The 24,751-nt window shown below is 35.3% G+C and overlaps 1 protein-coding gene across 1 annotated transcript in view; it reads left to right on the top strand.

Moving 5' to 3' along the window:
- Positions 1-24,751, top strand: part of ITGBL1 (integrin subunit beta like 1) — a 262,109-nt gene that overhangs the window by 149,097 nt on the left and 88,261 nt on the right. Inside the window, exon 7 of the mRNA XM_077158609.1 lies at positions 6,782-6,928. Within this exon, the coding sequence (XP_077014724.1) occupies positions 6,782-6,928 (147 nt within the window). The remainder of the gene's footprint in view (positions 1-6,781; positions 6,929-24,751) is intronic.

Genomic DNA, 24,751 nt, shown 5'->3' on the forward strand with positions numbered 1-24,751 from the left:
ACACTTCATAGCACAGGAGTATTATAATCACCAAGTTTCTAGTCAGGTGGTCTGGGTCAATTTTGGTGACACTTACTAAATGGGGAATATAAGAGGAAGTTGTCGAGTTTGTTTTTAGACATATCAAGTATAAAGAAGCAATGGTAAATCCAAGGTAATGTTTTTTCAGCTTGTTGAATGTATAAATCAGAGCTGAATATGAGCATTTAGAGTTACAACATTAAAATATACTGGGTTAAGGGCTTACCATTGAAGAATATCATTTTAAAATTGTATATGAGATAAAATGTGAATTCACGCAACTGTAAAACAAGAAAATAAAGGAGATTATTGGGCTGTGTAATACTATCTTAAGTCTATGACTTTCAGATATGGTACCTTTTTTTCCTTTTGGTTTTTTCTTTTTTAACATAAGATACACTATTCTTTGTTAAACACGTGACCCTGATCCTGGTCCTGATGTTGGAAGGGTTGAGAAATTCAAAATAATGGCATTACTAGTGATAATTTATGTTTGCAAGCTGTGTATCTATTAAGATGAGAGTGGAAAAGCTTATATAACTGGTATGTGTAATTGAGTTAATAATATTGTAACATTATAACTCATAAGCTGATTTATATCTCTCTTTACACACCCACATCCACACACACACACACATGCAAACCCCGCATGGGCTGGTCTGTCATACTGTGAGGGAGTGAGGGCATGGGTAATGTCACTTCAATTCTTTCATAAGCTTATAAATTCCTGTTGCTTGTTATTTAAGCTTAAGGTTATCACTATAGCTTGATCTTGGGCAGATGAAGGTCATTCTGGAGGCTTTCCTGAAATAGGTAATTTTCCACTCCACCTACTCTCCCCCTCCTTCTCTATTCTGTCCTATTTTCCCTCTTCCTCACATTTCCAATTCTTCCCTATCCTACAAGGTTTCAGAGAAACTTAGATGATTAGACAGTTATGGTTGAATGGTTGGTGGGATTTATCAGGGTAGGAGCTTGGGAGAGGATGCTTTATCCTTTTATACGTGCTCTACATGCTCTGTGGTTTTAGACAGGTAGGTGTGGGAAAAAGTGACATGGTGATAGAGTATGGTTTAAGCAGTAAATCACCAGTATAGTAACTGTGATTTCACTATTCATTGGTTGAAATGAATTGACTGTGGCCAGTCCTCCATAGCCTGACTCCGAGCCTTAGAATGGGGAACTTCAGAAAGAAAAATCTCACCTGAATAGTGACCCAATTATGTTAGATCCTTACCAAATTATTTTTCACACTAACCCAGAAAGGGAGGCACTAACATCTACATTTTATTCAAAGAGGAAGCAGATTCAGAGAAACCAACTAACTTGACAAAGTTCACCCTGGTATTACGTGTCATTTAATAATATAAATAAACCCAGTATCATGTAATTTTAATCTCCAAGTAATGCAAATAAAATTCTACAATTTTACTTTATTTGGTAAGGAAGATTTGCCCTTTGAGTATTCAAAATTCTTATAAAATATACTTTTATAAGCTTCCCTGAACATCATGATCTGGGAAAGCCCTCTATTTCTGGATCATTTCTTCATTCTTTCTAAATCTGTAGAATTCTACTATGTTTACTGAAATATTAGTATGAACAATGTTCCTCTATTTTAGTCTGAGTTGCACCATGAGAAGGGTTCCATGTATTTGATTACTGTGTATGTTAATACCTTTGCCTTATGAGACTGAAGTAACCCAACTACATCAATATTCCGAATGACTTGTGCAAGGCTAGAGTATAATAAGGCTCAGATGAAATCCTTTTATATTAGGTCCCATTCTTGCCATGGTTAGAGTTTTTGGGCTTATTTAAATCCAAAGGAAATCTCTGGATGGATTAGTTTCAGTTGGCTCTTTTAATTGACATTCTCACTTTATTTATTTGTTCCACTCCATCAATTTGACCATTTAATACGCATTAAAATGAAAATATTTTATGCCCACTACATTATGGGTATGGGGGATACATGTATTTTAAAACATGATTCCTGCCCCAAAATAAATCAGTTTTAGCTTTTTCTATTCCTCTCTCTTGTTCATCATATATATAGTATGGGTTTTGATAGTGCATGTAGGAAGGGGTGTCTTTGTGTATGGGTGGGTACACCCCTACACAAACATGAGTCATATGCATGCATACAGACACACAAATGTACATGCGCATTGCAAAGGAGATATTATTGAGAAAATCGAGGTGCAGTTAAACTGATCAGGGCTTGAAAAACCATCCAAAGTATATTGACTGTTCTTAGTTTTCTACTTCAGTTCTATCAGCTCAGCCACTGCATTAACTTTTTGATTTTAAAATAACTTCTTTACTCTTGATAACTGCTTACCACTCTGGTCCATTTCCTCAATGGAACTAGAAAACTAGAAAAACATGCTTCAGAATGACCCTAACTTCTTTCCGCTTGTCTTGCCTACAGAAAAAAAAAGATAAAAATATACATTTGGTCTTCATTTAGAGTTGCATTAGTTTGGCAGATTGAATCATTTAACACAACAATATTATGTGGGGTAATTTGTCATTGTGGATTATGAAAGCATCAAGGAATGAAACCAAAGGAAATTATTACATTTCCTCAGCTTGCATTGTCTTGAAAGGAAAATCAACATAGGAATGGATTTATTTTTAAATAAAAGGTACTCGTTAGATCCAATTAATTCCCAAAAGCTCTTCCTATTGAAAAGATTTAATTTGGTCTTTACGTTTGTTCATAAACAGCTACTTATAAACATCCAATTTGGATTCTTAGGCAGTTTTGGTTGTTTTAAAAGGAAGAAATAGACTCTTCAGAGGAAGAGTATCTGTCTGGAATGAATGCAACTATGTTCATCCTGGATTGAGGATATTTCTGGAGTTTAGAAAGCTTAACTCAAAGAGGGCAATGATTAAAACAGAAAATACGTTTTGGTGTTAATAAACCTCGCCTAGTTGGCCTGCGAGCCTTGATGACTCAGCATGTGCTGGGCTGTGGGGCCCCTGGGTGCCTGCTGTTATTGAAAACCTTCCCACCTATTTGGAGCAGGTTGGGCTGCAAGCACATTTACAGGCAGGTAGTTGTTTGAATTGAAAAGTATTGCTCTGCAATTTTTATGGCTGTGATTTTTTTTAATGTATGTTCTTAGTTCTCTTGAGAGCATTTTCCTTATTTGGATTATTCTGATGGCTTATATCAGGGATAAACATTCGTAACAAATCAAAAGCAAGCATTTTCATGTTCTTGATTTTTTTTTGGTGCGCAATCTGGAGTTATGATTATGTTTTGAGTTCTGTCAATTAATCCCTAAGAAACTTTTAAATGGGGCAACACCACTGTCAAAGTATTGTTCTTTGTTTTAGGCCAGACATAAAAAAATGTTTTCTTTACTACTATTACATGTGCTTCTTCTATGAAAATCATTGAAATATTTGATTTGGGAATTTAAACTTTCCCAAAACAATGAAACCTTTAAAAATAACATCCGATATGCCACTATTTTATCATTTAAACTGTATATCCACTGATACGGGAATTTCATTCATTCTGGATAATTCAATTATATTTTAACAACCCTTTTCTTCTCAGCTTGAACTTTTCCCACTGATTTTCACTCTTGATGACATAATACAGAGCTCACTTAAATATAATTTGAGGAGGAGTGGTGGCCGTCCTGTGCTAGACCAAATTCTCCCATTTTGTTACTTTCCTATTTAGGGGCAAAGACTTTCATCTCACAGCTGATCACAGCAATTCCGCTATCACATAAATACATATCAATGTGCGAGCAATTGGCTGCAGATGTTTTATTGAGAGGATGTTTGGATTCATTAATGCAAGGTCCAGGGTACAAGGTTCAGACAGAAAGCCGAGAAATTAGCAATCATCACACACAGGACAAAAGTGAGGACATATTGTTTATGTCCTTCCAAGCTTTGCTTAGTGCCGACAATGTCTGCAGGTCCAGCATGAATCTATGAATAATTTTCGAGAAGGTTTATGATGCCGCATTAAGTGCAGAAAAGAATTGAGCTGTAAGATCTTATCGGCTGTATTTTCCCCTAGTGTTTGTAAAAAGTCAAAGGGATAACAAAACTGCAATAATAATATGATGTTGGAGAAAAGAAGCTTAGAGAATAAAAAACAGAAAATGAAAGGGGGCACAGGGTTAAAAGACCTCCTGAGATTTGTTCTAGTTCTAGTGCATCTGCATGTTTGTCTAAATTTTTTAAGGTCTCCATAATTCCTCTGTCTTTCTTTGATATTTGTTGGATGAGAGTCTAACTCTAAAAGTTGAATCATTTCTGACTGGCTTCATGGATTTGTTTCATTCTACTATGAACCCTTTAAAAATGCCAACATGTGAATAACCCTCATATAAAAGTGATGGCTGGGATTAAACACGTATTCCAGCTACACAACTTGAGGACATTCTCCCCTCAGCCATTAGTCTCTCTCAGTACCTGCCATTGCACCTCTGGCTTCTGTTCCATTCCATGTCCTCAGGCACATGCCACTGCAGGGGAACTCAGGGCGCATAGTCGCAGGTGGAATTCACTTGGATGGTTAGGGATTTCCTAGCATCCTCACCTCCTGAAAGGTTTACTCTATCTTTTATAGTCATTTTAAAATTTCAAGTGTTAATCTTTTCCCCTTTTTCCAACTCATTTTTTCCCCAAATTTTATTGGAAAAAGTGTCAGCCAGCCTGCCACAAGTGACAGTGTGACCTATACTTTGTCCGGTTTCCTCATGACATACCTAGCTGCCCCTGAAAAGAAACCTCTTGTCCCCAAGTATTTGATATCTACTGGTTCCTATAAAACAACAGAATTGACTATACTTTAAAGTTAATGTTTATATTTTAACAACTCATTATTTATATATGCATTTGCAACATAGCTCTATTTGAAAATTTTGCCCTGCATTAGATAAGGGTAGGGAAAAAGAGCAGGAACTTCTTAAGCTGGGAAAATGGCAAAAAAAAGCCACAGAACTTTTTTTCAGATTAATCTCTGAATTGTAATTACCAGTAAATATGAATTTTTTTTTTTTTTTTTGGTGGGCAGGCTCCTATGCCAGTAAGTATGAATTTTTATAATGAAAATTCTGGTATTTGAAAGTATAAATGATTGTATTCACATGTCACACCTATTTATTAAAAAAATCAGTTTTTTTCCCTTTAAAATGATGAGCTCTAAGGTTAATGATGACAGCCTTTCCTGGGTTTGTCCATGTAGAAGGTACTCAATAAACGCTTGCTGAATTAAATGTAATGTTGAATGAGTGATTTGGATAAGATTATCTTGAATATCTCACCCTACTTTGACCTACTATGATTTTATAATTTTCCTCAGTAAAAAAAAATTCAGCATATGTCCATTGTCCAATTTCTTCAAACTCAGAAGATAGACAATCTATCCACAAAATCCTGGGGAGTATTAGGGCTGGTTTTCATTAGGTCAACATCCATTGTGCAAGATCTATGCTAATGTTAGATGCCAAAGAAAAAGTAGTGTGGCTTTCCATCCATTGTTTTTACACTTGATTTGTTTACAAAGTATAGTTCCATCTCCTTTAAAATTCTTTGTGCAATTCTCTAGCATTTGTAGAAATTTAGTTTATTCTGAATCTATAATGATGAGTATCTATCTGGATGTTTAAAGGGAATTAAGAAAATTTCAGTTGAAAGTACCATGCTTTACTTTATATTCCTACTTGGTTAATTTGTAGGGTCAAATGACTAAAAATGACAATAGCTCACATTTATGTAGCATCTTAAAGTATATAGCAATTTCTGATACATACTGATAGATCAAATATTATTGTAATGTTTAAAAATTAGGAAATGATGCAAGTGTTCTGAGAAATGAGCCTGATGATGAATATGCAACTATGTGATGATATTGTGAATTACTGATTATATATGTAGAATGGAAGGATCAGAGGTTAAGAATGTTCGTGTTTGTTTGTTGTCATATTTAAAAAAAAAACTTTAAAAATAGATCAAATAAAAAAATAAAAATTAGGAAACTGAACCTCAAAGAGATTGCCATTTGACCATCCCTATTTTGTAAGCAGCAGAACCAGAATTTCAATCCACTTATTTTTGATGATCTAGGTTTTTCTGTTGTTGCTATACTATATGAGTACTCATCACATTTCTTCCAGGCACTGTGTCCACGTGTAAAGAAATTTAATTTCTTTCATTCATTACCTCTTTTGTAGATACTAAGAGGGTCTTCTATGATTGAGAAATCCACAGACGTTATTCGTTTTAGGCTAAGTGTCTCTAGACTAAGCATGTGATATGTAAATAAAAGCCAAGGTAAACAAAATGTAGAGAACATGAAGACTCAGTTTTCAAAGCATTTTTTTTTTATGGCTTCCTTCTACATGAATTAATCGCCAAATCCATGAAATGTCAATTGCTCCTTTAGGCCCCAGGACGTGAATAAAATACATGCATTAAGATTTTGATAGACTCATGTTCATGACCTGTATCAGTTAGGATTCTCCAAGAGAACCAAATTGTAACCCCCTTAACATTTTATCTTATCTGTATCTGTGCCTTTTTTTATATAGCCTCTCATTATGAGTTGAAATAAAAGTTATTTAAGAACTTGAGAAAAATGTAGACTCTGCCTTGATGTTCCATATTGTGTTACTTAAGATTCTGACTCATTTGTGACATTCACTATTAGAATACAAACTAATTCTGACTTGAATATATTTATATATTATTATTTTTTTTTACCACTCTCCCTGTAAAGGTCATGGACAGTGTAACTGTGGAAGATGTGACTGCAAAGTAGGCTGGCATGGGAAAAAGTGTGAGCACCCACGCTCTTGCCCCCTGTCGGCCGAGGAGAGCATCAAGAAATGTCAAGGAAGCTCTAATCTGCCTTGCTCTGGCAGGGGTAAGTGAAGTCTCACTTCTCCTAGTAATATGCTTCCAATTAATTCATGCACATGTTTTACTGAAAAGATGGCTGAGACCCCTAAAGGAGCGAAGAGCAACCTTTTTAGAAACAATAAATTTAATTTTCATGAGTGAAAGTCAGTGGAGAAAGGCAATCTCTCTCTCAGTCTAACTTTTTGAGGTCTGGTACAATTCACTCACTGGAGGGTTATTTTTTTCCCCCATAAAAAACAGTTTGGATGTTTGTTTAAAGCTTTCTGAATGAGACCGTCAAATTGTTCACTGACATTTCTGGAACCTAATAACATTGTTTTGAGGAGATTGCTGCCATTTGATAGAGCGTTGTATAAACAGGTCGCATGAATATGCGTTTGTTGTTTTAGAAGGCGTGTAGCCTCAGGTGTGTGCTCGGGACGGATTGGTACAAATTGGAGGAGAAAGAAGAATTCATCTAGTGGGAAATGGGTTCAATTCTTTTTGATTTATCAAAGTAAGGAATACAATTTCACCTCTCAGATGAGTATAGCCAAGTTAACGTGAAATACGCTTTCGGTGGAACCAGTGATTTAAGTTATTGCTAAAGAGGACAATTTCAGCTCTCCTCTAGAGAGGAAAAGGAGAAAGACTTCCTTTACCTGAATGTGAGATCAGAAATGTAGCTTGATATTGTAATTTTCCTTTATAACAATTTATTATTTATTCTTTTATTGAAATATGATTTACAAATCTTTATTTTCACCATTTTAAAGCTTACAGTTCAGTGGTTTTCAGAATATTCACAGAATTTTACAACCATCATCACTATCTGATTCTGAAATATTTTCATCATCACAAAATGAAACCCTGTACTCCTAAGCTGTCACTCCCTGGGCTCCCAGTAACCACCAATCTATTTTCTGTCTCTTAATTTGCCTATTCTAGGCATTTCATATAAATGTAATCGTACAATATGTGGTCTTTTTTCCCGGGCTTCTTTCACTTAACATAATGTTTTCAAGGGCTATCCATTTTGTAGTATATATCAGTTCTTCTTTCCTATTTATGGCTGAATATATTCCATTGCATGGATATACCACATTTGTTTATCAATTCTTCAGTTGATGGACTTTATAATTGTACTTTTGGACTATTATGATCAATGCTGCTATGAACATTCATATACAAGCTTTTGTGTGGATGTATGTTCTCATTTCTTATGGGTATTTTCTGACGAGTGAAATTCTTGGGTCATATGGAAACTCTGTGTTTAATGTTTTGAGGAACTGCAAAACTGCTTTTAAAGTGACTGCACTGCTTTACATCCCAACCAGCATTGTATGTGTGAGGATTACAATTTCTACACATCCTTGCTATCATTTGTCATTGCCTGTTTTTTTTTTTTAATTTATTTATTGTTTTCTCTGTGTTTGAAATCTCCAAAAATACTCATATTTTTCTCAGGTAATTCTAAATAGAAGTGGGATATGGGTAAAAAGAATGTTTGATATCTGAAGTTTTTTCTGACTTGTTCCATCTCACCAATAGCCAAACAGAAAACACTGTTCTACTGTATTGAATTAAATATTGCCATGATAGTGATTGAGTAAACCTCACAAGTTGCAAAAACTAGAAGTTAGTACCCTTAAAACTATTGTATATACCCATCCTTAGAATCTGATGCAAAAGATAAATTATTATGTATCTATTTTTTAAATTTACAAGAGGCTTTGTATACTTGTTCCAGCTCTGTGAGGAAAAAAAATGAACATAGGAAAGCTAATTAGTGTCTCTTGAAATTTTTAGAATAGTAATGGTGAAAATTCCATTCTAAATTGAAAACCTCGGAAAGGAAGATAATTACTTTATCTCAAGATAGATTTTTGTTCTTGAGAATCTGTTTCCAGCTATATTTGCGTTAGGAAAGTTTAGGTACAGTGATTTTTGCTATTATCTTAACAAAGTGGTAAAGCAAGGAGAAAAATGATATTAAGGAACTCACACTCTGTAACGTTATTAAAACCTCGGATGGTTATGTCAGCAGTAGAAATAAAAAAGAACAGAAATTGACAGGACTCTTGGTTATTTACTTGATATTTCAAACTGAAAGCATGGAATAAAATTTACACTTCTTTTACAAATGCCTTTATTCTGAGGGGTTAAAAATAGCAAATCATGTAATGGAAAAAATTAGAAAAGTATATAAACTTACATACCAAACATAGAAAACCATTTCAAGCATATACATTTACCAATTATTAACTGTAAATTTTTACATATGTAGAATAAGTACAAGAACATTATTGTGGCCTTTTAGATCAGAGTTAATAAACTCTATCTAGATTTTCTCTTCTTCAAATACATTCTTGAAATGTTTAATAACGTATTTAGCTACTGTTTTTTAAGCAATTTAAGTGTATTTAAAGTTTGCTTTATTAAAAAGATGTCAAATCCATGTAAAGCACTGTGCTATTTTCCATTTTTTTTTGTAACTCTTTAAGCCTCTTGAAATACTTTACAAATAAATAGTAAGCTTTTCTAGTTTCTTGGCAATGCTATGGAGGTATAGAGGAATGAAGTGATTTTCCAAGGAGCCATAAGAAAATATAACAAATGAAGAGAGTGAAAGCCAAGGACTTTTGATGGCCAGTCCAGTCCTTGACCAATAATCAATTACTTTTCAGTCTCATAATGCTACACCTGCAAACTCATTGGCACTGGATGTCTTTGAAGCAAATGGCCAATATGAAAATTTTTAAGGGATTAGTTTTGCAATTTATGAATGAAAACTGCAGCTGTGGTTATGTAAGTGAGGAAAGCAATTATAAGGCCCATCAATTTCCAAGCCTGAGAGCCTCATCAACTCACCAGCTGGAGTAAAGAAACAAAATTTCTCCTGGTAGAATATATGAAGTTACAAAGGGACTAGGCAAAGGCATTTCTTTTTTCTTCAAAAAATTAAATTTTCAATTATTCGTTTCTGCTGATGATGTGTAAGTGTGATCATTATGTCTTGAAGGTAGGTAGGTGTTCTAGTTTGCTAACTGCCAGAATGCAATATACCAGAATTGGAATGGCTTTTAAAAAGAAGGAATTTATTAAGTTGCAAACTTAAAGTTCTAAGGCCATGAAAATATCTAAATTAAAGTGTCTATAAAAATATCCAAATGAAGGTGACCTTCACTCAAGAAAGACTGATGACATTCAGGGTTTCTCTCTCAACTGGAAAGGCACATGGTGAACATGGTGACTTCTACCAGCTTTCTCTTCTTGTTCCATGATGTTCTCCCAGGGGTGTTTTCCATCTTCATCTCCAAAGGTCTCTGGCTGCATGGGATCTCCTGGTTCTCGTGGCTCTAAAAGGGACTCTCTCCTAAATGTTTCCTCTTTTAAAGGATTCCAGTAAATTAATCAAGACCCACCTGGAATGGGTGGAGTCACATCTCCCTCTAATCCAAGGTTAATACCCACAATTGGGTGAGTCATATCTCCGTGGAGATAATCTAATCTAGTTTCCAACATGCAGTGCTGATTAGGGTTTAAAAGTAACGGCTTCATCCAAATTGGTACGTAATTTTTTTCTGCGTTGCATAAATCCTTTCAAACCAGCATGGTAGGGAATAATTTACACAATATTTAAAATTCTCTATTAATCCTTTGATTCCTTGATTTGTATTCCTTATTCCCTAATAATATCTCTCCATTTAACTTCTACATAGCCAATACAGATTCAAAGTTATTCATCCTCATTTCTGCTCCCTGAAAAAAATAATAACTTTCTATTTTCTCATATCAATGTTCTGCTCAAAAATTTATAATGGTTTATTGGCGATCACATAATAGTACAAACTCTTCTTTATAGTAGCAATATACTGAGGTGCCCCTCCTGGACACATGGGACAATTGCATTTATCAAAATTGGGTGTGCCTTTGTTTCTAGCTTTGGCCAATTAAATGTGAGCAAAATGATAAAGGTCATTTTTTTAACAGAAGCATTAAGAGGCAGTGAGAGATTTATCATTCTTCCTTTCCATCTGATATGGAAATTTACAGTGTTTGAGACGGGGGCTGCTCCTTGGGTCTCTGAATAAGGCTGATAGGCAGAAACCTCTGCTGTTCCTTCAAGGGCCTGAAACAAAAGGAAGAGATAAATCTTTGTTGTTTCAAGCAACAGAGATTTTGAGATTGTTTTGCTATTGCAGCAGAATTCCTGATTAATATAATCTCCCATATAGAAAATTTAGGGAACACAAGTATGCCAAAACAAACAAAACCAAATTATCTCTTAAATCCATAGAGACCAACATGTAAACAGTAGGTTATATTTATATGTGGATCTTATCAGAGTCATATCTACAGCAAAATAAATGCATACATTCATAGTTTATGATTGAAGTACTTATGCTAGTTTATCATGTATGAATACTAAATTCAATAGATAAAATGCTAAGAGCATTAATAATTTTCCAATCATACAATGAGGTAGGAAGAGGTGTAATTATTCCCCTTTTACAGAAAAAGAAATTGGAAATGTGATCAGTCTGTCAGCTTACAGGGTCATTAAGTGCCAGAGGGAATACATACTTTTAATAGAGTCCCTCTGACTTCAGAGTGGTCATTTTAGATAATAGACTGTTTCTTTTAACATGTCAATTTGCTGAACAATACATAATGAATATATTTCCTTGGTCTTCTACAAATTATTGAAATGACCTCTTGGTATTCCATTATGTGGTTGTAGTAAAACAATTTACCCAGGCCTCTTTTTTTTAGACGAAAATATTGTGTCTTGTTTTCTTAAAGTTCTAAATGTCATAATTGTTCTTCTTCTAACAGAATTCTTACACAAATCCTTAGTATTAATTTGTGGATTTGGAATGCATGGATCCAAATGTGTATAAAATGTAAATGTAAGTTGCCCAAACAATTTCTCTTTTCTAGAAAAATCATGTCAATGAACCCTCTTACCAGGAGCAGTAGAGAAGATCCATTCACTCACAGTACTGTCAACTGATATAAATTAGTTAGCTCTTCTTGATATTTTTTGTTCTTAGTGTCATAAACTTTTACCATTTCTGAAACTCCTTTTACTGTCTTCTGTAATCATTAAAGCTATGATTTATCTGGAGGCATTATTATGCACAGGTAGGTTTTACAGAATTTGCCTTCTTTAATCATCATCTGCCCTTGAGTCTGTCACCTTTTTGTTTGGTACTGCAAGTCCCCTGTGCTCTTGTTGTCTTCCCTCTGGGCCCCTTGATTCTATTTCATCAGACTTATTTATGTGGTATTGCATATATTTTAGTTCCTTAAACACATATAACCATATATACTCACAGGGGAAGGTGCAAAAAGGAGGGAAAGTGATAAAATTGAGATTTAATATTATAGCTTCTAGAAAACAAAAACCAAGTCCTCATTTTTATCAATTAGTCTGCTTTCATTAATGAACTGAGTAAATTGTTTCAATTCCCTTACCTAGGAGTATACATTGAAAGAATAATAGCATGCCAAATTCCCAACATCTGGAGATTGTTTTCAATATGCCATCATTTATATCTTTCTTTTATAGGAAAACAGATCTTTAAAAAATTTTGATTTATTGATCAGAATATTTTCCCATGATGCATATAATTTTTTACCTGTGTGTTTTTCATTTTATATGACTTGTTTGACAAGTAAATCATTGCTTTTCTTGTTCATATTTATAGAGATGTTATTTATTTGGACTAGAGAGAAAATTTTTTAAATTGGAAAGTCCACCAAATATTTTAAACCAAGCACCACACTACATATTGTGATTTTGATGATATTTTTAAAAATCCTCTGTGGCTTAATTAAATATCATATTTTAAGTTAATTGCAATGGAAAATGCAATGAGTCTTCACCTGGCAAGGGGACCTCAGTGTGTTTTTCCAGTAGTACTTAAAGAAAGCGAGTAAGACTCAGATTTACTCTTTTCTGCTGTGTCCTATATTGATTCACTACATCTCACAGCACTTGGGGGCCCTGGAATAGTCATGCACTAACTCATGACATTTCAAACATGAGTTTTATGGCCCACAACCACAGAGAAAGAAAGTATCATGCAATATCAACTTCTTTACATTTCCTTATCCAGAAAGAATAATTCTGCCTTAAATGATGCACCAAATGGGGAAAATATAGGTGAGTTGGTAAATAATGCTAGATACAAAAGTCTGAATTTTGTCTTACCATAGAGATTAAATGACAAACTCAGCTTGTGAATTCTCATAGAGGTCTTCATGGATCTTTGAATTCATTTTAAATGCACAGTGTTCACTGTTAGCTTTATTCATTATCATGAAGGATAGGAAATAGTAAGATGTCATCTTAGTAAATAAAAGCCCATTTACTATTTACTTTCTTTGTACCCCCCAAAATGATTTGAATGTCTTTATATATACACTTACACACCATAGAAGCCAAAGATATATAAATGTCATATAATTTTACTAAAGATAGTACTGAGACATAGAGTGAGATCTTGTGTCATCAAAGGGGAACGAAATATGATGCTTCCATCATGTCTTCTCTATGTCTTGTTGGTGTGTTTGGACTTGATCTCCATTTTGGGGATGTTTCATTTCATCTCGGAAAGATGAACAGATGTTCTAGGTGCCCAGAACTGATGGCTCTGAGGGCACTGATTAAATCCTGTTTTGTATCTCTCAAGACTTATGATAAAGCCATATTTACTAAACTCAGGCATAATTTGCATACACTGAAGAGAGTTGCTAAAAATAATTGAAAAGAGTCATGTTAAATAGAAGAGATGGTCTCATACAAGGTGATTATTTAGGATCTCCTTCTCTGGGGGGAAATAATCGTATATGCTCCTTATTTCCCCTTCTTTTCTTTGTCTTGCCTTTCTTCTTGCTATTTTTTATATTAACCAGAAGAATAGAGAGGAAAACAGGAATTCAGAAGTAGAATTTGATAATGTCTATCTTTTTAAAATGATGATAGGAAAGAATTCAATGGAAAGAAATAGTCAAGTAATATATATATTTTTAATTACCCGAGGTTTTTCTAATCCATAGTCCAGAAAAGTGTATCACTTCCATGTAAGACAAAGTAAGTATTTTTATGTGTTCTAGTCAATGATCTTGTTAAATATTTTACCTATGGCAATAGAAGACTTTTGTATCAACAATAGGAATCAATCCAAATAAGCACTTTTGATTACGTTTTGCTTAATTTTTATGTGATTAATTGCAAACCAGTGAATTCTTTGGCTAACAAAACTTTCTAGTAAAGGCTGTGACAACTATGTCAAAATCTATTTGTAACAAAAATAGGAATTTGGATGCGAATTCAATCCGAATTTCTTTAAACAAGCTTATAATAAAGTGTGTGACAACTATGACAATTTTGTCATGATAAATTATATATGTGTTTCTATTAAAAGAGTGTATGATTAAGTATGGGTCTCTAACAATTGTTTATTTGATTTTATTCAATATAACAGGCAAATCAAATATTTTTGTGCAAAATAACTTGATCTGGTTATAAGTCACAATAGAATCATACATTCTATTGACTTCCTGTTTTTAATGGAATGTCGGTATGACAGAGTAATGCATTTTTGTCTAGGCTTTGGTGTCATCTTGTTTATAAGAATGCTATGATTCCCCTCTTCTATACACAAGATGTATTATTAAAAACTCTTCAAGGGGGGCAGGACATGGTGGCTCAGCAGGCAGAGTTCCCACCTGACATGCTGGAGACTCGGGTTTAATTCCCGGAGCCCATGCCAAAAAACAAACGAACAAACAAATAATTAAACAAACAAAAAAACAAACCTTGATAGGGTTGGTCATTGTGCTTTATTTACATAATTTATTTAAATTACATTATTTACACATTTACATATGCTCTATTCAATATATGATCCAGTATAGCATGTCATTGACATATGCATTATGTTTTTCATTATGATGTTGTATATCAGATTTAATCAAGCTAATATTTATTGACTACCTTGCTACATATCTCTATACCAGGTTAGAACTCAGGAGCAGGGCCAGCAGATTCGCATTCTTTTTTTGTAAATGAAGTTTTACTGGAACAGCCTTGCTCATTCGTTTGTATATCATCAGTGGCTGGTCTCTCACTGTAATGGCAGAGTTGAGTAGCTGCCACAGAGAAGGTTTTGTCCACAAAGTCTAAAATATTTATTATCTAGCCCTTAGAAAAAAGTTTGCTGATTTCTGTGTTAAGCATTTGTGATATGTGTGGCAAATGTGGCAGTAGAGGAGATTGAGTCTTAAGTGTCGGAGGAGGAGATATTTGCTGTATTTGGGTGCAGAGACGGCATCACAAAATGAGTGAAGCTTGAATTGAGTGTACAGGGATGGGTGGAGGGAACAGCATGGGCAAAACATTGAGTTAAGAAGTTGACTTAACTTCTTAACTCAACTTGCTGGGAAAAGGAAGAAAATTCACTTTTGCTGATGCACAGAGAAGGTGCAAGTGATGGGGACAACTTGAGGGCAAATATTATCTCTTGCCCCTTCACCCATCTAATGTTGTGGTAAATTTGACAGAAGTTTCTTCTTTGCCAAACTCTCTTTCTCATAATTGTCTTCCGAAGTTAATTGTCAGTAAGAAGGACACACATTGTAAATGAGGATGGTAATTGCACTAAAAGGGTAACAGAAGTATGACAGATTAACTCTGCTTAATGCTCACTCCATAGTATAATTGCTAAAATAAAATATAATGTAATTCAAGTTACTAAGATCCAGGATTACAACAGTATTTGATTTGATTTGATTTGAGGAAGAAAGACACATGAAAGGGTACTGGAGTATACATCCTCTTTCCTGTACCTCAAATCATGTTTATTTATCTGCTGACGGGCTATGAGAAAACAAGCACAAATCTAAAACTATTGCTTTATTAAAAAATCATTCATAACTATCCTGGGTATGCATGTCCCTACATATTTTCAAGGACAAAGAGTCAGCTAATGATTTGGAGGTGAGAAGACCCTCCGTTTTTTCAGCCACTAGCTAGGTGTGTAATGTAGCAAGTCATGGGTTAAAAGGACAGGAAAACCTATCTCTGTGACTTTGAATTTAGCCCCCTATGCCTGCTTACCCCATCCCTCACTCCTCCCTGGAATAGGTGAACTTGACCCTGGATTCTCACTTATTTGGATGCTTAGATTTTATATCTGCTCTCATTTCTGACTCATCTTCATTCCAGACCTAATCTGGTGACGCAAAGCCAATGGACAGACTGAGCTGACTTTTCCCCCATGAGAATCATGTGATTAACCCAGCCATCCTTCCAGAATCTATCTACCAATTTTATATTTTGGGTAAGGAGTAATGTATGTTTCAATTATGGCATCCTTTCATTTGGAATATAACTGTTAAGATAGATGAGATTTTGGCCCTCCATAAATATTTATTTCTCATGTGATGCTTTTTATTTGGGCAAAGGAGGAAAAGCAGTATTCTTTGGCTTCTTATTTAAGTTTTTAAATAATTTTGGCCTCTTAGCCGCTCAAATATTCATTCCATGTGGATGCCTGTAAATAATATCAAATGGTTTGGCATTGTACAGTTGTGAGTCATTTCAGCTTTGTATGATTCCAGGAATGAAACAGCAAATATTTTGAGGTCATGTATAAAGTCCTTTACAAGGGCATTAACTCTTTTACAGATTTTTCTCCGAATTTCTTCCTAAGGCCTTGCTTTGTGCAATAGTTAATTGAAGGAGTTTAAGAGGACTGTAAGAAAAATGCAAGCAAATATAGTGTATGGTACACAAAAAGGTCTCTTATGTGATTTCACTTGAATAATTTGCTGTGTAAATATGGGTGTGTTTAATGTTAGTGCTGAAATATATTGGGAATGATGAGACGGATCACAGAACGTGTGCATTTGGGTGCAGTTGATTTTTTGCAATTTTAAAAGATGGGCAGTAGCAAACCCCAAGAGGTGTAAGTCACATTTGACTCTAAAGCAATCTTCTAGAGAAATCTAGCATATTAAAAGATAAATTCAGAAGGATTGCAGCCTTCAGGTAAATGCTTCTTATTGAATATATATTGGATGTGACTGGCGTGCATCTAGTGACTGCACAAGGAAGTGACATTGTCCAACCTTGTTCATAAGCCCCACTCATATCCCTCACTTGTCTTGTTCCTGGAAAAACTATTTACAGGCATCAGCTTCCTGTTTGGTTGGAGAGACTCACACACGCTGGCACTACTGTGCTTCTCTCTCAGCATCTCCAGCCTTATCCAGTCACCCAATTTCCAACTGTGAGGGTATGTGCTTCTGAGGGGCCAGGAATTAAAAATGTGGCCACATGGCCTCGTGACACTCTTATAGGGCAGAGATCAGAATACCTTAGTTCAGATTTTCACACTACTTCTTGTCTGTGTGACCCTGCAAATCTTTTTTTTTAACTTTTTGGATCCTCAGTTTTGTCATCAGAACTGTACCATCACTGTTCTGCTTCCTTTAAAATGTTGTAAGCCTCCATTAAGATAATGCTTATGAAATGGCTTTGTTAACTTTAATGTACTAGATAAGTATAAGGGATTCCAAGGGTTAAGTATAGAAGATGACCTCAAGGACATAGGATTTCGATAGAGAAAGCAAGATCAGGCTCTATTAATTCACTGACCCCATCATCCATTCAACATATATTTATTTAGATTCTTCCGTGTGCCTACAATTCTTTTAGGTGCTGAGGATGGAATAAAAAAAAAAAAAAAAAAAAAAGGCAACCAGTGTTGGAGCTTTCTTAAAGCCTGCATCTGGTGGGGTAGTGGATAGAAAAGTTAAATCACAAAACAAATAATTTCACTTAGTTATAAGTACTATGAGAAGGAAATGAAGGTCATATGATACAGTGCCTTAGTTGGAATTTGGGGACAGCTCCAGAATATAAGGTGGTCAAAGAACCTCTCCGAGGAGGCCATATCTGGTTAGATCTGAATTTTGAAAAGGAGCCAAATGATAACTGAAGAAGGTGGCTGGAGGAAAGAGAGAAATGATTTATACATAATTTCAGATGCAAGAGATGAAAGTTTCTGGGAAAAGATTCAAAGTCAGATGGCCTTTCTCTTTTAAAGAACTCCTAGAGGAGATGATGACTCCTATAGTGTGTTGAAGAAGTATTTTAAAAATACAAATGCCTAGTTCCCATCTGATTTAAATAATCTGTGGTATGGCCTGGGCACTGGGAATTTTAAAAGCTCCTTGGGTGGTTTTCTGTGCAGTTAATTAGGTACTCCTGCTCTGCAGGGTTGTATAATAGGGATAGTCCCACAAGTGAAGGGTGAACAGTTTTAGCTTTTGTCTTACTCCCCAGAGAACAAATAGGGCTATAGGAAGAGCTTGGAACATGGATGTAGGGTCTGTTCATATTGCTTTGTTGAATAAGTAGGAAAGCAGTGAAGCAAGGGGGAAAGAGAGAGGGAAGCAGAAGTTAAAACATCTCAGGCACATTCTAACACTGGCAACAAGCAAGAAGATGATTCTTGGTTCTATATGGAAGACATTTGGACTGAAATAAGTTGCAAAAAGGAGACTGGGAAAGGGGTTGTCTCAGAAATATACTTTGGGTTTTGATGACAGGTAGGCTTTGGATTGAAGAATAATATGTTGGAATGCATTTAGACGTTCCTTTTTTTTTTTGAATAGCCATGATAGTATTTAATAATAAAATACTGTTTGGTTCTGTTACCAAAAAAGCACCAATTAACTATTTTCAGTGTTGTCTTTATTTCTATACACAGTCTTATGTTTCAAAGAGGAGCTTTCCATAAGACAAGTTTTTCTTTGTTAAAAACTAAGATTTTGTGGGTGCCACTCAGTCAACCCAGTTTGAGTGCATGTTCTATCATTTCTCCTTGCTTAATCAGGTAGTTGACCCATTGATTTGACTAGCTCTCTGGGATCTTTTAGCTGGTCAGCCTTTCCATTTGATTGGTTCTTCAGTTAACTTGTCTGGTCAAAACCATGGTTTTTCCTGAGTTTTTGTGGACTCCATAACATGGGAAAATATTTAGATGCATCCCCATGCTCAGGGATCATTTAGTCAGTTTGAAGTTGGCAACAATATAACTGCACATTGTCTAGGAAATATTACAGAGAGAATTATACTTGTCCTCGGATGCCCTCCCAGAAATGCTTTACATGCTTCCATCTCTCTTTAAAGAGCCTCTATCTCCTAAGTGTTCATCCTTCTCTGCTGCAGCTCACTAGACTGCTGGTGATGCACTTGAGGTACCCTCTCCCCCATATTAGTATCCTAGGGTGACCGTAACAAATTACCACTAACTTTGTGCCGAAAAACAGCAGGGATTTATTCCCTCATAGTTCTAGAGGCCACAAATCCTAAATTAGGGTTTGCAGGGCCAAGCTACCTCCAAAGGTGCTAGGGAAGAATGCTCCCTTGCCTCTTTCATTCTAGTGGCTCCTGTGGCTTGTGAAGCATAATTCCAGCCACTGCTTCTATCCTCATATGCCCTTCTTCCCTGTGTTTCTTTGCGTATAAAGCTCCTTTTCCTTTCTCTTATAAAGACAACAGTCGTTGGATGTAGGGCCCACCCTACACCCAGGATGATTTTATTTTGAGATCTTTACAGCAGTGAAGACCCTATTTCCAAATGAGGTGACATAAAATTTGGAGAGACTCTGCTAATCCACTAGACCACTTTAGTGGAAATCCAGCTCATTCCCGCACTGGGTATTCATTCAGAAAATGAGTTTCAGATGTACTGTGTGCTAGATTTTATGCTGAATGAGGGGTACCAAAGATGAATTAGACATAGCATAGAAGGGAAAAGAAAAGAAAAACACATTATAGTAGAACATACCGATCTCCATCCATAGACTCCTGAGCTCTAGGGGTGAGAAGGGAATGACCCCTGCCTGGAGGATTAAGAGTGTGGGAGGAGGAGGTTCTGCAGAATGAGAGGTTCGTTCATTGAAGAAAGGGGAAATAAAATTTCCAAACCAGGAAACTGCATCAGGAGGCCCACAAATAAGAAAGATGTTGTATATTTGGTCAGGTAACTGTTTCATCCCAGTTGATGTATATCTGAGGTGGGAGCTGGGAATCTATAATTTCAAATAGATTCCCATGTGATTATGAAGCATTTAGATAGGAAAGTAAGGATAGCTCTCCTTTAAAAATGTCCTTCCATGGTCCTCGATACCTCGGAAACTGAGACTTGCTTTCACCCTTCATTGCTGATTTTCTGATACTTTGTGATAAATTTCCTTGACAAGAATAATTTGTATTTAATGGGAGGATCTTTGGGATTCTATAGACAAGGATTCTTAACCTGGAATTCATGCAATTCTGGAGGTCCATGGTTAGGTATTAGGACAATGTAAATCTCTTAAAATTGCACAAATATGCTGTGTGTACTACCTCCTTATATTTTTATGAAGAAAGGGTCCATAACTTCTTATATCAGATTCTAAGCAGACTCCATATTAACAAAAGGTAACTGTGATTTAAGAACCACTGAAAAACACTGTTTTATAAATGCCATAGCAGATGTTAAAAAACATATTTTGAGCTAGTTGTTTTTTTTTAAATGCTATGTAGTTTAATAGATCAGTAAATGATCCATATAATAATCAAATATATAAATATCTTTTGATATTTGGTTTTTGTATGGCTTTTGATTCTGCATATATATATAACTTTTGTTCCCAAGATTCAATTTGGAATGAAAAGACTGAACCAAACCCAAAACCGTTTCTATTCTAAGTCAGAGGAATTTGTCACTGAAGTTCTTATTAGGATAATTGGAAACAGAGATGAAAGTTCAAAGCAGGGAGAAAATTCCAGTCCTGTTTTTCTCTCAGAAGAAAATGACCTTTATTTTATAATGCATTAGGTTTTTAGTCTTTCTCTTGAGGAGATTTCTATTCTGATTAATAGATATTGAAGTATTGGATATTCGTAAGTCTCCAACATAGCATTCTAGAATTAAGGGCATATAGAAATAAAAACAGAAGAAATTTAATTTGAGTGCTAATCAAGTTTCATTTGGAATTTTTTTAGGGAGACCTACCACATTATATAAAAATAAAGTCTTTTATTAATGCGTATAGAAATTTAACAAAGAAATGCAATTTTTATTTTTATTTTTTTGCAATTTCTATATTGCTCTACATTAAAATTTAGCCAGTCTATAAACTTACTTCTAGTCAACATTCACGCATTATTATTGTTTTAGTTTTGATTTGTTAATATCCATACAAATGTCAGGAATGTGTTACAGAGCTAATGTATCAAAATTTCAAGCAAAGTGGCAGAGCTCATAGTCTGAGAAAACAGTAGAGTGGTTAAACTAGCAAATCATTAAGCAGCAATCATTTGATTATTGATATATTGAATAATTTAAGGATTTCCTTGTGGGGCATAACTATTTTTCATCATATATTCACTCATCAATTGCACTGCCAATATAAGATTACTAGGAGGATTTCCCCAATATTTACTTATAATGAAATAATTTAAGTAGCTGTTATTTCACTTCTATGCATTTGCTGCTTACAGCTTCTGGTGGAATTCAGAGGCTTTATTTCTATTCTGTAAACTAGGTACACTGAAGGAAATGATATTGAGTGATAATAATTGCTATTATTTGTTTAATGTAGAAAATCGATATTAAAAGACATCTATGTTTGATGCCTACCATAGACCTCAGTAGCAAAAAGTTTTGGCATGACTGCCCCCAAGTCATGCTTTAGGAGGAATCCCATGTTTGGGACATGTAAAGTGCTGCCCTTTTGTTTCTACATCCTGAAGGAACTCCAGTTTTCCTGATTATTTTTTTATTCCTTTGACATTAATTGCAGTGCTAGGCATGTAACAAAAATTATGCAGCGTCTCTTTTAGTTAAGGGTCTTTTGGATGCAAACAGCAGAAAACCAACTCAAACAACCTGAAATAAACATGGTATATATGTGCTCACCTGTCATGGTCAGGTTCATGTGTCAACTTGGCCAAGTGGTGGTACCTGTTTGTCTGGTTGGGCAAGTGCTGGGCTGTCTGTTGCAATGAGGACATTACATAGAATTAAATCATGAGCACGTCGGCTGCATCCACAGCAGATTCCATTTGTAATCAGCCAAGGGGAGTGTCTTCTGCAATAAGTGATGCTTAATCTAATCACTGGAAGCCTTTTAAGGAGGATTCAGAAGAGAGAGGCTCTCTTTCTCTTCCTCCTTTGGCTGTCAAGCCCCTTCCGTGGAGTTCGTCCAGACCTTCAATTGGAATCGTCAGCTTCACAGACTGCACTGCGGATTTTGGACTCTGAGTTCCCATGGTCATGTGAGACACTTGTATAAATTTTATATTTGTGAGTGTTCCCTGTTGATTCTGTTTCTCTAGAGAAGCCTTGGTTAATATATCGCCTAACCAAGAAGAACTGGGGTGAAAAATGACCTTTTGGATGAATGGAAACTGGACTTGGACAATCTCCCATCATTCCTCACTCCTTTCTAGCACACAAACAGATACATACACATACGCACACACGCGAATGTGCACACACACTTAATTGCTCCCAAATATTTCTGCTTCTGTCAGCAAGTGGGTCTTAATCTTGCCTTCTACAGATAGATTTTTCTCCATGAAAAGGAAACAAGGATTTTTACCATCATCTAAGGTTATAGCTTTAGCATAATGATTTCTGACTAAGGAACAAAAGAGTTTCTGTTCCTGGAATGATCACATATATAGATTCCAAGAAAAAACTCTCTTTGGTTTGGCTGGGAAAATGATCAGTTTTGAACTAATCAAGGTGTCCAAGCAGAGGAGCGATGGGTGGGTCAATGCTGGGTGGTGAGTTGAGAGATATTTAGCTTTCTGAGGAACCACCAGTGTGTCTTCCTGAATGGCTGTACAATTATACATTCTCACCAGCAGTGAATAAGTATTCCAATTTTTCCACATCCTCTCCAACATTTGTGGTTTATTGTTTGTTTAGTAACATCCATTCTTACAGGGGTGAAATGAATTCTCATTGTAGTTTTGATTTGCATTTCACTTATAGCTAATGAAGATGGACATCTCTTTATGTATTTTTTAGCCTTTGTATTTGCTTTTCAGAAAAATATCTATTCATATGTTTTGCCTATGTTATAGTGGGGTTGTTTGTTGCTGAGTTGTATGATTTCTTTATATATTTCTTTATATATACTGGATATTAAACCCTTATCCTATAAGTGGTTTTCAAATACTTTCTCCCATTGCATTGGCTGCCAATGTTACCTTTTTGACAAAGTCCTTGGAAGCACAGAGGCATTTGATTATGAGGAGTTCCCAGTTTTTTCTTTTGTAGCTTGTGCTTTGAATGTAAAGTTTTAAGAAGCTATCCCCTATTACTAGGTCTTGAAGATGTTTCCCTATAATCTCTTCTAGTAATTTTGTGGTACTGGTTCTTATATTTAGGTCTTTGATTTCACTTTGAGTTAAGTTTTGTATAGGGCATAAGGTAGGGTCCCTGTTTCATTCTTTTGGCTACTGAAACCCAGTTCTCCAAGGCCCATTTATTAAAAAGACTATACTGTCCCAGTTCAGTAGATTCTCAAAGATCAATTGACCATAGATTTGGTAGTTTACTTCCACACTCTCAATTTAATTTCATTGATCAATATGTCTCTCTTGCTAGTACCATGCTGTTTTGACCACTGTGGCTTTATAATAAATTTTAAAATCAGGAAGTGTTAGTCCTCCCACTTCATTCTTTTTTAGAATATTTTTTGGCTATTTTGAGGTCTCTTTCTTTGCAAGCAAAGAAATTTGATAACTAGCTTTCCCAAGTCTTCAAAGTATGTTGTTGGAACCTTTTTTTTTTTTTTTTTTTCTTTTTTGGTGTATGGTCCGGGAATTGACCCTGGGTCTCCCGCATGAAAGACGAGCATTCTACCACTGAACCACCCGTGCACACAGTTGTTGGAATTTTGATTGGTATTGTGTTGAATCTATAGATCAACTTGGGTAGGATTAACATCTTAATAACATTAATCATTCTTATTTATAAGCATGGCATGTCTTCACACCTATTTACGTCTCCTTTGATCTCTTTTAGAAATGTTTTGTCTAAATGTTCTTTTAGAAGACACTCCCCTTGGCTGATTACAAATGGAATCAGCTGTGGATGCAGCCGACGTGATCATGATTTAATTCTATGTAATGTCCTCATTGCAACAGACAGCCCAGCACTTGCCCAACCAGACAAACAGGTACCCACCACTTGGCCAAGTTGACACATGAACCTGACCATGACAGGTGAGCACATATATACCATGTTTATTTCAGGTTGTTTGAGTTGGTTTTCTGCTGTTTGCATCCAAAAGACCCTTAACTAAAAGAGACGCTGCATAATGTATTGTGTTGAATCTATAGATCAACTTGGGTAGAATTAACATCTTAACAACATTAATCATTCTTATTTATAAGCATGGCATGTCTTTACACCTATTTACGTCTCCTTTGATCTCTTTTAGAAATGTTTTGTAATTTTCAGTGTATAGACCCATTACAACCCTGGTTCTTTTAGTTGTTATTTTCCTTGGAATTTTTTCCTTAATTGTCTCCTCAGTTAGGTCATTACTTGTACATAGGAACATTACTGATTTTTGCACAATATTCTTGTATCCTGCTACTTTGCTGAATTTATTATCTCAGGTAGCTTTGTTGTAGTTTTCTCAGAATATTCCAAGTATAGTATCTTGTCATGTGAAAATAATGAACATTTTACTACTTCCTTTCTGATTTGGATACCTTTTATTTCCTTTTCTTGCCTGATTGCTCTAGCTAGAACTT

Source organism: Tamandua tetradactyla, chromosome 4 (genome assembly GCF_023851605.1).
Source record: "Tamandua tetradactyla isolate mTamTet1 chromosome 4, mTamTet1.pri, whole genome shotgun sequence".
Taxonomy (NCBI): Eukaryota; Metazoa; Chordata; class Mammalia; order Pilosa; family Myrmecophagidae; genus Tamandua; species Tamandua tetradactyla.